Raw genomic sequence first — 14942 nt, 5'->3', positions numbered from 1 at the left:
TTTTGTTTTGCTTTTTTTTTGTTGTTTGTTTGCTTTTCACTTTTCCTATAAGGTCTTCAGTAGTAGGATTAAGACCTGTCCATCCTGGGCCACACCTTACCTCAAGTGACCTTATCAACGTGTCCTACTTAAAATGGGCTCACACCCACAGGAATGGATTGAGTTCAAGAACATGTGTTTCTGGGGTACATCGCTCCAAACCAGCACACTGAGTTACGCAGACTTTCCAAATAGTAATTTTAACATGAAATATCAGAGGTCTCATTTGTTGATAACACCAATGACCTCATTAGAAACATCGTAAAATACTGGGAAGCTGTCAAGCACATGGTAGCAGGTACAAGTTTTCATCAGAAAAATCTTATAATATTGGGGAGCTGTCATACTCATGGTGTCAGGTTCAAGTTTTCCAAATTTCTAATTTTCACTTAAAAGCTCACATTTTATCATTGGCAACAAATGTAGGAATTTTAAACCTTCATTTAAAAACAAGTCTTCGTATTGTAGCATTTTTATCAGTTATTCTTCAAAGTAAAAATTTGTCCTAAGAAAAAAGTGGCTAGTTTAGCTGGCAACTCAAACAATCTCACAAGAACTTGTCCTTAAGGCAACTTGAAAATAGAAGGGTTTTTTGTCTACTTCCATTTCGCTTAAAAAGATGTACGCTCAAGAGTGGAAATTGAATAAAATTAATTTTTACTGCATCATCTTAAGTGAAACTGGTCTCTTTTTTAAAAGTGCAAGTACATGGCAGTGAAAAGCAGTTTTGTATCACTGCCTTGATTGTGCAACTGCACCACCATTTTGCTCACCATTACTTTTATACAACAGTGCAAATGTCAGACGACAAAGAACAGCTTTGAAAAATATGAAACATAGTTATGGAAAATATCTTTGACCTCAAAGATCCCCTGAAAGGGACTCAGGGACCTCCAGGAGTCCACAGACCCAACTTTGAGAAGCACTGCTCATGAACGATTTTGCTGAGCAGATTCATTGGGGGTTTCTGTCAGTATGTGCCAGTCTTCACGTGGGATAGTTAGTTTTGGCAGGTGGTCTCCCAACTCCCACCTGCACGGGAGAAGATTGACTGTTGTGTTCTCAGCACCAGCTGGAGGGAGGGAATAGGAGTCATGCTGTTCAACATGGAGGGTCCCCTGAACCTCTCTGTTCCCAGGTGGGAAAGAGCTTAGTGTATTCTTCTTTGAGGTGTAGAAAGGAAGCCAGTACAACTGGAGTTTGGAGAGTAACCAGGAGTGTGGGGATACCGGGTGGCAAGTAACTATCATTTAACATGCCAAGTACCTTGGGGACACAGGCAGGGCCACGGGATGCTGTGTGTTGGCCACTGAGGATGCTTCCTAAAGACCAGAAACAAGCTTGTTCTTTGGGGGGCTTACAGTCTAATGGGGGTCGGGACTGGGATCTTTGTTGCATCTACATTCCAATGTCTGACCATCCACGTACACTGGGAGGAAGAAGCGACTCATGGATTCTGTTTCACATCCAAAAGTAAAACTAGATGAGAGTCATCTGTCTTTAGGATAGGAATATTTTTCCTTTTCCCTGACTGATTATCCCAAATATCTCCTCTATTTGAGTAGGACTATGAAAAATAAAATTAGAAGATTCCTTGCCTAAGCTCAGGTCTGAAGAAGGGAAAATGCTGCAGTTGTTTTTTCTACAGAAAGGTGTTACATACACGTAACATTTTCTCTGACTCCTGATGTGAACTTGAAGACAGGAATCGTATTATGACCCTGAAGATTCTACTGCTTGCCACGGAATAAGATTTGAGAATGGAACCTCTCTCCTTCAGGTTGGCAATGGACTAAGCACCACTTCCTTTCCCTGCACCTTGTTTTTTGTTGTTTTTTTTTTTAAAGATTTATTTATTTATTTAATTCCCCCTCCCCTGCCCTCCAGCTGTCTGTTTTCTGTGTCCATTCACTGTGTATGTTCTTCTGTGACCACTTCTATCCTTATCAGCAGCACGGGGAATCTGTGTTTCTTTTTGTTGGATCATCTTGTTGTGTCAGCTCTCCATGTGTGCGGCACCATTCCTGGGCAGGCTGCACTCTCTTTCGCGCTCGGTGGCTCTCCTTGCAGGGCGCACTCCTTGCATATGGGGCTCCCCTACATGGGGGACACCCCTGTGTGGCACAGCACTCCTTGCGCGCATCAGCACTGCACGTGGACCAGCTCCACATGGGTCAAGGAGGCCTGGGGTTTGAACCGCGAACCTCCCATGTGGTAGGTGGATGCCCTAACCACTGGGCCAAGTCTGCTTCCCTCTGCACCTTGTTAACGAGGTCTGCTGGAGTTGTAACTTGCTGCATGTGTGATGTGGGAAGAGAAAGATGGGGTGTGGTTAATAGCACCAAGTGGCCCATTAATTTTAATGATCTATTAGCAATACCTGGAAAATGTCCAGTTGCAAAAAGCCTGGGGTAAAATATTTATACCATTGTGTGGAAGCTAGAGACACTTTGGTGGTGTGAAAATGCACTAAAAGGACAGGTAACTGTCCCATCTTCCTTTGCTTTGTTGTCTTATGGATTGATTCATTTCCTAAATTGCATTTCAAGGGGAAAAAAAACGCCAGGCCCAAATAATTTTTTTGTCTTTTCTCTTTCACTGCCTTCTCAGATATGATGAGCTGCATGTGCCTCAGAGTGCTCAAAGCCATCTGTTCATTCCTTGATTACATGATTTATTGCCTCTGTTATACAGTGATTTCATTCATCTTCATACCACTAGACCAGCGTTTTATACACAGGAGTCCCTCAACATAGCATTATCAAATAAAGAGAAAGAGCTGTAAGAACAGGAAAAACTTAACTCTGATCCTTGGAGGGAGGGAGAGAGCGTGGATGATTTTAATATGCTAAGAAACAATTTAAAAATAGAAATTCAAGACGGAGGAACCCTCTCTCTTTAGAAATTCAAGACGGAGGAACCCTCTCTCTTTCTTCACTCCTCATTCTTAAAAGAAAGATTCAAATTACAGTTGAGATAACCCTTCTCTGCTCCAAGAGAGGGACGCTGTATAATACAACCGGCATTTCTACTTCTTTGGTTGGCAGAAAGAAAATGTTTTGGGATTTTAGAGGGCAGGTTCAAACAAGGAAAGTGGTTTTATTTGACTGACCCAGTTTCCTGACTATTCGGGAATTTATTCTAGACACCAAACCAGAGACTTAAGTTTCTGGGGATGAAGAGAGACAGAGAGATTTGGCTAATGAAAAGAAAACAACAATGAACTCTCAACTGTGCTCCAAAACATTTCATGATGGGAAATTTGGTAAATCTAGTCATTTACCAAAAGTGAACAAATACAATACAAGGAAAGAAATGATACACTAATCTCTTTTGTAAACATGCATGAAAAATGTCTTTAAAAAATACAGACAAATAAAATTCATCAGTGCATAAAAAATATAAGATACCCTGGCCAGAAAGGGCTTATTAGAATAATGTATGTGGGGTTCAAATCACAATGCCTATGAATGTAATATACCATATTATGAATTGAAGGAGAAAAACAGAGCATTAGATAAAATTCAAGAGCCATTCACAATAAAATCATAGCAAAACAGTAAGAGTGTTTATTTAAGTCCCACAGCAACATCTTACCTAATGGTAAAGCAGTTAAAGCATTGCTGCTAAAGTCACAAACAAGAAAAGGAGGCCAATCTAATCAACATCAGATGAGAAGACTTAAAGTAATAAGATTAGAAAAAGACATAAGGGTAGGAGAACTGAAAAGGAGACAGAATAATCTCATTTTCAATTTCATTGTCTCCACAGAAAATCCCTGGCACCTGTATAACACTCTTAGAACTAACGGGAAAGTTCAGAAAGTTGGATAGCTTTAGTATCAACATGTAAGAATGGAAAGCACTCCTGTATCAAAACAATAGCTAATCAAAACAATAGAAAAGATGTTCTAGTCAAAATAACATCAAAAGCTGTAATGTATCCAGGAGTAAATATTTAAAAGTTACATGTATGAATGTGATGGAGAAATTTTAAAACATGATTCAAGGATGCTTTAAAAGGTTTGATTGTAGAGACGTATGACAAAGACTCAATATTTTAAAGGTAGCAATTCTGCCAAAATGAATCTTTAAATTTAGCATAATTCCAATAAAAATTCCAACAGAGTACTTTGTGGAACTTGAAAAGTCAATTAAAAGAAAAATGTGCCACTTGAAAGTGCCAAGAGCCAAGCAAAGCTAGGTCAAGATGAAGAGTATTGTGAATCCACTGATTAAGACAATGTGGTACTGGGGCAGGGAAGGGGCAACGAAAGAGAACACAGAGCCAAGAAAGAGGCTCGCATGGATATATAAACTTCGTATGTGAGCAAGCTGGGGCTGTGAATCACAGGCAGAGGTTGTATTTTTAAACAAGTAGTGGTAGGACAATTGGCTTGCCACATGAAAAGAAGAATTTAGATTTCCTACCTTACATCATACCTCTGCCAACTAGTAGATTAAGGACTAATGTGAAACACAAAATTATAAGACTCTTAGAAGAAAAACTAAAGAGACACATTCATGACCTGAGGGTGGGAAATCAATTTTTAAACACAATACAAAATCCATATCCTATAAAAAGTAAATTTCATGTAGTCAAACTTATCCATGATAAAGCTTCTTTCCAAAGAAACTATAATTAAAGTCCAAAGACAAGTCACATACTGGGGGTACCGGCAATTCGCATAACCTACGCAGTCCACTAGCCAGAAGTCATCAAGAACTCCTACACAGCAAGAAAGAAAGCATCTCAACAGGAAAATGGGCAAGAGATGGGAACTGGAAACTCACAGAAGAAATCTTAGTGGCCAGTAAACAAGGAAAGGCGATCAAGCTTACCCACCAATGGCAAAGGGAAAACTAATATATCCCACAATAGAATATTACATAGCAGCTAACAAAGAACTGGAGTGAAAAAACTTGTAAAAGATTGACACCATTTATGCCATGTTTAAAAAAAGTGGAAGCATGTCACATATTTTCAATAGATGACTACTGGCATGCATGGGAAGCAAATACCAAGGGCTGGGTAGCAGTTACAGTTACAGCAAGGGGCTAGAGCCAACTTTGCACACTTCCTCCTAATACTGTGTTTCGTGATGGCACATTAGCAGCTTGAAATCTGCTCTGCTGGGAGTGTTTACACCACAGGAACTGGCAAACCCTGTAAATCTGGCTTCCTCTTTTTGCCCCCATGATGAAGAGTTGGTTTGCCAGTTCCACCCTCCACACAACAGAGTGGGATTGGGGAGGGGATGATAAGGGAATTCAACTTTATGTGCAATGTCTTCATGCTTCAGAAATTTTTCAAAAGCAAATATGGCAAAAGGAAAGCCCTTGATAGAGTTGGGAGAGGTTCGTGGGCACTTATCACGTTACTCGCTGCTTTTCTGTATCTTGGAAGTATTTCCGGAGAAAGAGATCCAGTCAGCTGAATTTTTTCAGGTCAACATAAAACCATTTCATTCTTGCCCACTTTAATTTTTGAGATTTAAGTCTTGCCGACGTGGCCACATAATTATTAAATTATGTTGAAAAAGTAGTAAGAGTAACTTAAAAATTTATTATTTCAAGTCCTAACCATAGATTTGCCCCCATAGTTGTATCTTTGAAATCAATAGCTACAAGGTATAAAAAAAGGATCCGTAAGAGAAAATAACCTACACAGGCACACGGATTCTCTTACCTCATCCAATGTAATAAGAACAAGGAATCAAGAGCACAGCTGGTTCCTTGTAGGTAATCAATGAGAGAGTCTGAGAAGCAACTGGGCTCTAAATTAAGACTCCACATTGAAGGGAAAGGAAATAAAAATAGATGGGGACACACAGTGTTTGTAACTAGCAGGGCTATTATGTGGGTATGACAGTGGTTGAATGGGTAAGTCTAAGATCATGTAACATGGAACTGTATTGCACACTGAAACCTCACGTAAAATATGAATATGGGTGATACTGCATATATAATATGAGCTGTTTTTACAAAATATTTAAATACAAATAAACTAGAGATGGTAACTGAACAGCGCTGTGTATGGCAGGGGAAGCACAGAGATCAGAAGGGGATGGGTTTTGTTTGTTTGCTTATTTGTTTTTTGCTGATGGTACACTTTGGATAGATTCGTGCCTTGTTAAATGTACCGATAAAATTGATTTGTTAAAAATAAAGAAATAAAAGGATGGTTAAAAAAAAAATGGATGGGGCCAAAACAGCACAGGTAATTCAACCACGGAGGTTAAACAAGACATTCTTGAAAAAGTGGAGGATATTAGATAGATTTGACACAACCAGGTACCCAAAATGAGTTAGACTGGATTTCTAGCACTATGTCCTTGAGCAAAGGACTTTCGTGCGAACAATTTCTCCTCTGTGAAATGCATACAACAGGCGTCTATCCATCGCACAGGGCTGTAAAGAGGATTCTGATCCATGAGATAATGCCCGCGAAGGGGACATGTAACTGGGATCTGCACAAGGGCTGGGCAGGAACGTGGCCCCATGGACACTTAGGTGTCACCTCATGGATGCCTCATGGATTCCGAGACTCACTTGCTGACTCAGATTTATTTTAAACACACCTGATTCGGGAAGATCTTCTCAGTAATCCAACTTCTGCAGCGTGGGCTCCATGACAAAAGGGCCCTACCACTTGGCAGAGGGGGGTTAATTCCCTCGTCTTTCTTTAAGTCAAGATGATGGTAAAGTTTTGTTAATGAATGATAGTGATGATGGCACAGCACTGCAAATTCCATTAACAGCACTGCAATGCATCTCTGAATACGATTACAGGGGAATGTTAGATTGTATATGATAACAGAATTTTTTAAAAAATCCATGGAACTACACTTAGTGGACCCTAAGTTAAACCATGGACTTTAATTAATAGTGCAATTATTTTAAAAAATGTGGTATCATCAGTTGTAACAAATGTTCCACCCCAGCATGAGGTGGCAGTGGTGGGTGGTGTATGGGAATCCTGTATTTTATGCATGAGTGTTCTGTAAATTCACAACTTCTCTAAAACAAGGGAAAAAATCTCCAAAAAAAATTTTAAAAATTTAAAAAAAAGATACGCAGGACAATTTAAACTCCAGGGAGTAAAATCACCTCCTAGAGATTCTGCACGACTTCACGAACTGTGCCTTGAAAAACAGGGTTTCACTCCAGCAGGGCAGCTCCTGATTAGACGCCTGGGTTTGGAGCCAGAGGGATTGGCTCATACAGTCAAAACTTTAGGGTACCTGGCATGAAGTACTTGAGTCTTGAGAAATACTAGGTACCATCAGCTTTCAGCCGAACTACCCGAGGGCCCAGGCCAGGGTCCCCCAGCCTCCAGCCTCCTTCAGGTTAGGGAGCCATGGGTGGGCTCCGGAAGTTTCACAGGGTTTGATCACCAGAGACTGCTACACGGGGTTGCTTTAACAGCAACACATAAATGGACGTGGAGACTCTGGTCCCAGATTCAGGGTTTTATACCTGTATTAGTCAGCAAACGGGCTGCTGATGCAAAGTACCAGAACCCTGTTGGCTTCTACAAAGGGCATTTATTTGGGGTAGGGGCTTACAGTTACAAGGCCATAAAGAGTCCAGCTCACGGCTGATTTTCAAGGTGTTGAGGGATTCAAAAGTGGCACAGGAGGTCGTCTCCCAGGTGCTCACAGATCCGTCTCAGTGGGCCAAGAGGGATTGGATGTTGTTGCCCTACTGTTGGGTTGCCAGATGACAGGGCGTCTTAGAGAATTTCATACCAGGACATCATCCGTGGCTAATGTTTTGGTGCTTGCACTGAGCTGGGGAGGATAAGAATATTAGCTCACTGGAGCTTCACGGTGACCACATGAGATCGATAGTCCTATTATTTCCATTCATTCATTCAATGGGAGTCTGAATGCCTCCTGGGGGCCAGGCACTGTGTTAGACCCTTGGGTAGGAACAGAGGAAGCCGAGATTCCTGCCCTGAGGAGCAATCTGGGGGAAGGGGTGGGGGAAGGAAAAGCAAATCATGTATTATGCTAGAAATTGACAAGCGCTGTGGGAAAAAGGAAGAAAAGGAAAAGGTTCAGGGAATCGGAAGTGCAGGTGAGCTGAACAGGGCATGTGGCTAAACCACACTGAGAAACGAAGATTCGAGCAAAGACTTGAAACAGGGGGTGGTGATTTCACTCCATTTAAAGACTCAACGAGGACTCCAGAGCCTGGGCTCTCCCCCTGCCCACTACCTTGCCTTCTAAGAAGTATCACAATATACTGCAGATACTTAATTTCCTGGTGTGTCCCCTTCAGTTCCCTGGAGCCTAGATGTTCTTGTCTTGTTCACTGTTGTTTTTCTAGCCCAGTGCCTGCTACATGGTGGGTCCTTCATCCACGTTGGACAAAGGGATGAAGTCGTTGTGATGTGGTGGCTGGGTCCTGCCCACGCCCGGGCAGAGGGACCTCTTTAGAAATTCCAGAGAAGGCAGGCATGGGTGGGGCAGGCAAGGTGGGTTCACGTTGCGTTAGGGATTGGGACCTCTTCTCAAGCCAGAAAGATGGAGAGGAAATGAAGAAAAGGGAGGCTGGTCTAGAAACAGGGGTGCTTCTGGGTAGAAAACACCATGGCCCCCCAAAACTTAAGAAGCTGAATCAGGGATTACAGGTAGTCAGTTTTCTCAGGCCATGTTAATTTGGGAAGATCTCCTAACACTCTTATGGAGAACAGTCTTTTGAGGATTCACTTACCTATTGAAGCGGTAGATATCCTGAATGTTTCCAAAAAGGGCTGCTCTTTCTTCGGTGCCCAGAGGCAGTTGCATCCGGTTCCTGATGCAGTCCAGGTAGTCCTGGGAAGCCAACGAGAAGGATACCTTGAACAACCCTCTTCAATTATGCAAGACAAGTCTTGTGCATCAGTGTCAAGTCATTATCTAGCCATGTGTTCTATAACTTCACTTCTAGAAAAGAGCCACTCTGTTATTAATGTCTACTTCCCTATTTACAGAAAGGGGAGTTTTAACAAGGAGAAAGGGTGTGGAAGACATTCATCTGGCATGCAGTGGATCCGAGCTTCCTCTAGAGGGAATACAACGAGTAGATGGAGAACATGATGGCCACTGTTACTTTAATTTAAGGTCAGAGTTTTTGCTATAACATCGCCTCCCTTTCTTTGGCTGAGTGAAATGATACAAAAAAACTAACCCCAGATTCATAGAGTGGGAAACCAGGAATAAAAATTCTGAAATGTGGTAACATTGTTTTAAATAGAAACTGTAAGTCAGAAAGCAATCAGTTGCTAGTGTACAGAAGGAAATTCTTTCACGAATATTAATTTATAAACAGAAACCTTTAAAAAATAAGCACATAACTCACGCTAATAAGCACATAACCCACTTACGCTCTCCGACAGGTCATGGGAGCCGGGGAAAACCTTATTCAAGATGATTTTGTATGCTCTGCTTAATACACATCTAAGGTGGGCTCAGAGCCCCGTGGATTTAAGCGTACATGGCTTGGAAGCGATTCGAACTGCTGAGAAGGGGAAAACCCACTTTCCTGCCCTGTGTGCTAAAAGAGCTCACAACTGAGCGTTCTCTCCCCCAGCCGAGCTTGGGGGAAAAAATAGATCTCTGCAGGAGACAAGAAAACAATAAAGTTTTCAGCAGGAACAGCTGAAACAACGTAATATAAAAAATAAACACGGTTCCCTGCCGCGGGCTGCACGATGCAGCTCGGCTTCCTACCCCATCTAGCAGGGTCTTCTGGGGTCCTAAGAGGAAGTACCCCTGGGAAAAGTCAGCCCTGGGGCTCTAACCGCATTCCAAGGGCACAGCAGGCCCAGGAGACCAGAGAGAGGAGAAACTGAAATTCTAGAACCATCAGATAATTGGCGCTTAGACCTTTTAATAATCCACATTGAGCGTCCCATGCTCTGTCTGTGCCTCCCCTGAAACGAGACAGGGCTTCGGTTGTTAAGGAAATCGAGCAGCCCCTGCAGTCTGCCGGGCTCGGTTGTCAAGCCAGTTCTTTAATCCTAAGATTATTGTCAGGTGTGAGAGCCAGTGTTCATAGCCGCCTTCTTTTTTTTTAATTTTAAAATTTTTCTTCTTCTTTTTTTAATACAAGCTTTCTGGTAACATCTTCCCTTCTCAAAACAGTGGTTGCCCCAATAAGAAACTAGACTCATAAGGTTTAAGAGCAGTTGGCATTAAAAAGTCACCATGGCAAGACCGCCTAACTCTTAGGAATGGAACAGTGATAAGAGCTTAAGTACCTGCAGAGTAGAGTTAAAGCCCAAATAATAAATGCTAATGTCAAAAGAGGCCTTAAGGGCCAGAAGTAACAGTACTTTTTGAACAGCAGGTAAAACCTACGTGTGTCCACGCCGAGTCAAACCTGGGCTAAAACGGTGGTAGGGGCGCAGTGGCCACTTTGCAAACCGTTCCTGATTGGTGACACCTTAAGAGCAGAATGTGAGTGACCAGGCAGCAGCTTTTATGGGATTTTGACAGAATAACTTAACATCTGTTCATGGTTCTTGGAAAATCAATGTATTTGCTGATATTGTTGTTCAATTACACCTGGATGCAAAAGGATGCAGCCACACTCAACTTGCAGCCTAACACTGATATTTGATAGTGGTATAAACACTTTGACCAACACTTTAAAAGGACACACCGTATGGGAAATCAAACAAAAAAAAAGGGGGGGGGAACAGAAGGATAAATGGATGTGACACTAAGGGGGTAAGACAGAAGACTCTAGACATTAGGACAGGCCCCCGCACAGAGGATGGAGGGGCAGGGCGGGAGACCCCCGGCACTCAGGGCTGGCAGTGGGGGCGCTGCAGGGGCTGAGCGGGAGAACCCATTCGCTGCCACCCTGGAAGGCTTGCTCATTTGCAGAAACCTGAAACCGGATTCTTCCTGCAAGGAGAAGAGTGAGTTAAATGTCTTGAGGAATTTCATTTGGGAACTAGAGACAAAGGCCCGCCGTCCACTTCCAACACACAATGGCCCATCTCCAAGTGAAAGAGCTGCAAAACCCCAAGAGCACGGGGGAGGGAAACTAGATTTTAAAAGCTGCACATTTTCGGAAATGGTTGAGAAAAATAGGTCCTTAGGAATCCGAATTTTTTGTCAGCCACTCCAGCAAACAGATCAAAGTTGTCCGGCCACGACTTGCTGGCTGCACCGAGCCTAATTGCAGTCTTTTAAATGTGATCCTTTAACTGTGCACCAGTTCCTGACAGCTACCGTAGCGTGCACTGAGTCAGCAGCTGCAATCATCGGAAGCCGCAAGGAGGGTTTGGAGCTCAAAATGACAGAGTGAGGACACCAAGGAAATTTATTAGGGCCTGTCATGCTGCTTATTAATTTTATTGGCCTGTTGTCAGCACCTGTGGCTATCCTACTGTTGACAACGAGGGACTGATGTAAAACTTTCTGAGTTCAAACCATGATTCTCCAAGAGGGTCAAAACTTCGGAGGGGACAGGTGGATGGGGGAGATACAAACAACAAAAGCTGTTCACCATTCGAGTAATTTTCTCCTTTGGGATTTTAACGTTTCCCCGAACCATTTATTTGCTGATTGGTTTATTGGCTCTCCACCAATTTTAAGATTTGTACATAAATGCCTTCCTCTTCTTAATTTTTTTCTTGAAGTTTTTTAACTTTTAATTTTGGAATAATCTCAAACTACAGGAGAGTTGCAAAAAATAATACAAACCCCATACAAATAACTCCCAATATATCCTCTACCCAGGTTTGCCAACTTTTAGCATTTGTCACATTTGTTATCTCCTTCCTCCCTCCCTCACCCCCTCCTTCCTCCTTCCCCCCTTCCTTTCCACCTTCCATCCTATCATCTATCTACATGAACTTTTATGATTCTTTTGCAGTTCCTGTTATTGAAACTATCGGAATGGAAACTAACTTGGGGCTATTCAAAGCGTGGTATATGGACTGGTAACAGTTTGCAAACCGTTTGTCACGGGTCTGCGACAAGGTAAGTGCAGAATTCCAGAGTAAGCCCGGAGAAACGTTCGCCGTCTTCTGCGAGAATAATTTAAAAGCTGTTTATTTTTCTAGGACTTCATTCTCACTGTAAAGGATGAGTGACAGGCTGGGGGCCACACTGCCCCCCGCTGGCTAGTTTGAGAAGCCCTGGTCTACACTCACCTCCACCAGGGATATGTGGGAAGACGATGAGCAAGACTGGGCGGGGGCAAACCCAACGCCTGGGGAGCTCAACTTATTTCTCTACAAGAGACCCTGAGAGGATTTCGTCAACGCCCTCCCCAAGTCCCTTCTTCCTCTGAATCCCATTTAAGATGCTTTAAATTGACCCTGTTTGACATGATAACAAAGACAAACCATAAGAAAGAGATGGTTATTTAGAACTGTGACGTCTATCAATACTTGATCTCCTTCCTACTTTTTACTCTTCTCCAGCTTATAAATATCTTCGTCCTAGAAGCAAAATGAAAAAGGGTCTGTCCCTAAATCTTTTTGCTCATATTTCAAAATTCTACCTAGTGTTTTTACAGTCCACTCTTTTTCGTCTACAGTTTCTTGTTCTTCACGCTTTCAAATTCGAAGCCCTTTGATATAATTCCTATGTAAGGTTTTTATCCTTTTTGGGTCTTTAGTTTGGAGGAAGCAGCTTTTTTCCTTTTCTTCATCTGTTTGTCCTGTCCTCCAAATTTCAGGCATTACATTGGGATGCCATTGATACTATAATAATGTGACATTTGTATATCAATTTCCAGTTTAAAAGTACATGCACACTCATTCAAACTTATTTTTTAGGACATAGGAATGTATGCCAAGTTCTATCTTACAAGCTAGGAACTTTTTAAAAAATGAGTAAAACATGATCCCGTCCCTCAGGGAGCTCCCTGTCTGGTTTAAAAGACCAGTGTAAACAGTAAGCGCCATCAGTGTGAGGGTCTGCCTCGCGCATGCTCCACACAGGGGCGAGACGGCAGAGGTGGTGGTGGGTTCTTAAGGTAGACAAGGAGTTCGATTCTAGGGAAATTTGGGGGAAGGCAGCCGCTGCCTCTAGGAACATGGAGTCAGGGAAGGCGACGCGGGGACACCGGGAGGCACTGAGCGCAAGGGGGGGGGGGGCGCGGGGCACAGGGTCCTCGCCGGGACCCAGGCCAGACTGGGGCTGGGGCGTGGGGGCCGCTGGAGGGTGTCATGAGATCAGGGATCGCCCCCACGTGGGTAAAGCAAACTGAACAGAAGCTTGAAGACGGCGGGGGTGGGCTGGGGGCTGGGTGGGGGCAGGCAGCAGGAAGCAGCACGTGTGCCCCGCAGTGGGGAGGTGGGGAGGAGAGAGATGGAACTGGATGCAGAGGAGGGGAGAGAGGAGCGGGTGAGGGCCAAGGGCCCGGGACCGGAGGGGAAGATGGTGTTGGGTTCAGGAGGCGGAAGACAGGGCCCTCCTCTCACAGCCCCCCAGGAGGAGGGGTTCTGCGCCCCCCGCTCACAGCACGACATGCGACTATTCACAGCTGCGGTGAGCGTGACCCCACTGCCCCTTCTTCCATTTTGTGGGTTTTAAAAAAATTTTTTCTCTTTATTATTTTTTTAAAATGTTACATTAAAAAAATATGAGGTCCCCATATACCCCCCACCCCTCCCACATCAACAACCTCCATCATCGTGGGACATTCCTTGAGTTTGGTGAATACACTTTGGAGCACTGCTGCATCACATGGATAGTGGTTTACACTATAGTCTACACTCTCCCCCAGTCCACCCAGTGGGCCATGGCAGGACATACAATGTCCAGCATCTGTCCCTGCAGTACCACCCAGGACAACTCCAAGTCCTGAAAACGCCCCCACATCACATCTCTCCTTCCCTCTCCCTACCCTCAGCAGCTACCGTGGCCACTTTCTCCACATCAATGCTACAATTTCTTCCATCACTAGTCACAATAATTTCATAGTAGAACATCAGTAAGTCCACTCTAATCCATACTCTATTCCTCCATCCCGTGGACCTTGTGATGGTGATGTCCACTCCACCTCTATATCGAGAGGGGGCTTAGATTCCACATGGACGATGGATGCAATTTTCCTTCTTCCGTTTGCATGGAAGGAGAGAGTGGGGCTCCCCCGGGGGAAGGACCAACTTTCTGATGTTGATTCCCACCCGCTGGGGAGGGGAGGTGGGTAAAATACCTGCCTGCTTCCTGTCCTGCAGAGGCTCCCTCTAGCAGGCTGGTACTCTTTGGGCTGGACTTCCTGGCCCCAGAGGAAGTGTTAGGACACCTGTAGGGATTTATGGTGAAAAGGAGGAGAGGCAAAGCTTTGGGCTAGCTAATCTAGATGAAGAAAGGCTGCCTTCTCGTGGCTTGGCTTGCTCACCTTGTTCTCCTTAGGGTCAGAGCTTTAAGTAGAAATGCAGTTTTAATTTACCAGCCCTTGATCTCTGTGCAAACAGGACCCTGGGGGAGCATAAAGATAAGTAGGGTGGTTTCAGAATCACAAGTCCTTGACCAAACCCCACCTTCTCTTTCTTTTTCTAAGGGGATTGGAGAGGAGATGGTGGTGGTTTGGGGGGTTTGGACATGTTAAGACTGAGGTGGCTGTAGGACATCTGCAAAGAGGGGTTTTGTTAGACACAGAATCTGGGAAGAAAGCTGAGCTCCATGGGGAGATGGGAGTACCTGACAGTGCAGCTCGGGGCTCTGCTTTATGGAGCACTGCGATCAACATGCCCTCCCACAATGTCAGGGCCATGAGAGAACAGCTTCAGAGAGTTTCCAGATTGGCCAAATTTAACCTTGACAGAGGTCAGCAGACCCAGCACAAGGTGAGGCACCTCCTGGTCTCCCACCAAGAACACCAACCACCATTGCCTAGAGGGGGGCTAGCAAAGCAGCCAGAGCTGTGAGAACTTGGCCACCACAG

At 43.9% G+C, this 14942-nt stretch overlaps 1 protein-coding gene across 2 annotated transcripts in view; it reads right to left on the bottom strand.

Annotated features, from left to right (window-relative positions):
- PLEKHG1 (pleckstrin homology and RhoGEF domain containing G1) overlaps window positions 1-14942 on the bottom strand; it is a 251468-nt gene that overhangs the window by 52753 nt on the left and 183773 nt on the right. For both annotated transcript variants that reach the window (XM_058289684.1, XM_004454551.5), the window contains exon 4: window positions 8760-8860. In XM_058289684.1, coding sequence (XP_058145667.1) covers window positions 8760-8860 — 101 coding nt within the window. The remainder of the gene's footprint in view (window positions 1-8759; window positions 8861-14942) is intronic.

This window comes from Dasypus novemcinctus, chromosome 28 (assembly GCF_030445035.2).
Source record: "Dasypus novemcinctus isolate mDasNov1 chromosome 28, mDasNov1.1.hap2, whole genome shotgun sequence".
NCBI lineage: Eukaryota > Metazoa > Chordata > Mammalia > Cingulata > Dasypodidae > Dasypus > Dasypus novemcinctus.
The sequence above is the reverse complement of the archived record's forward strand: the minus strand, read 5'-3'. Positions and strand labels throughout refer to the sequence as shown.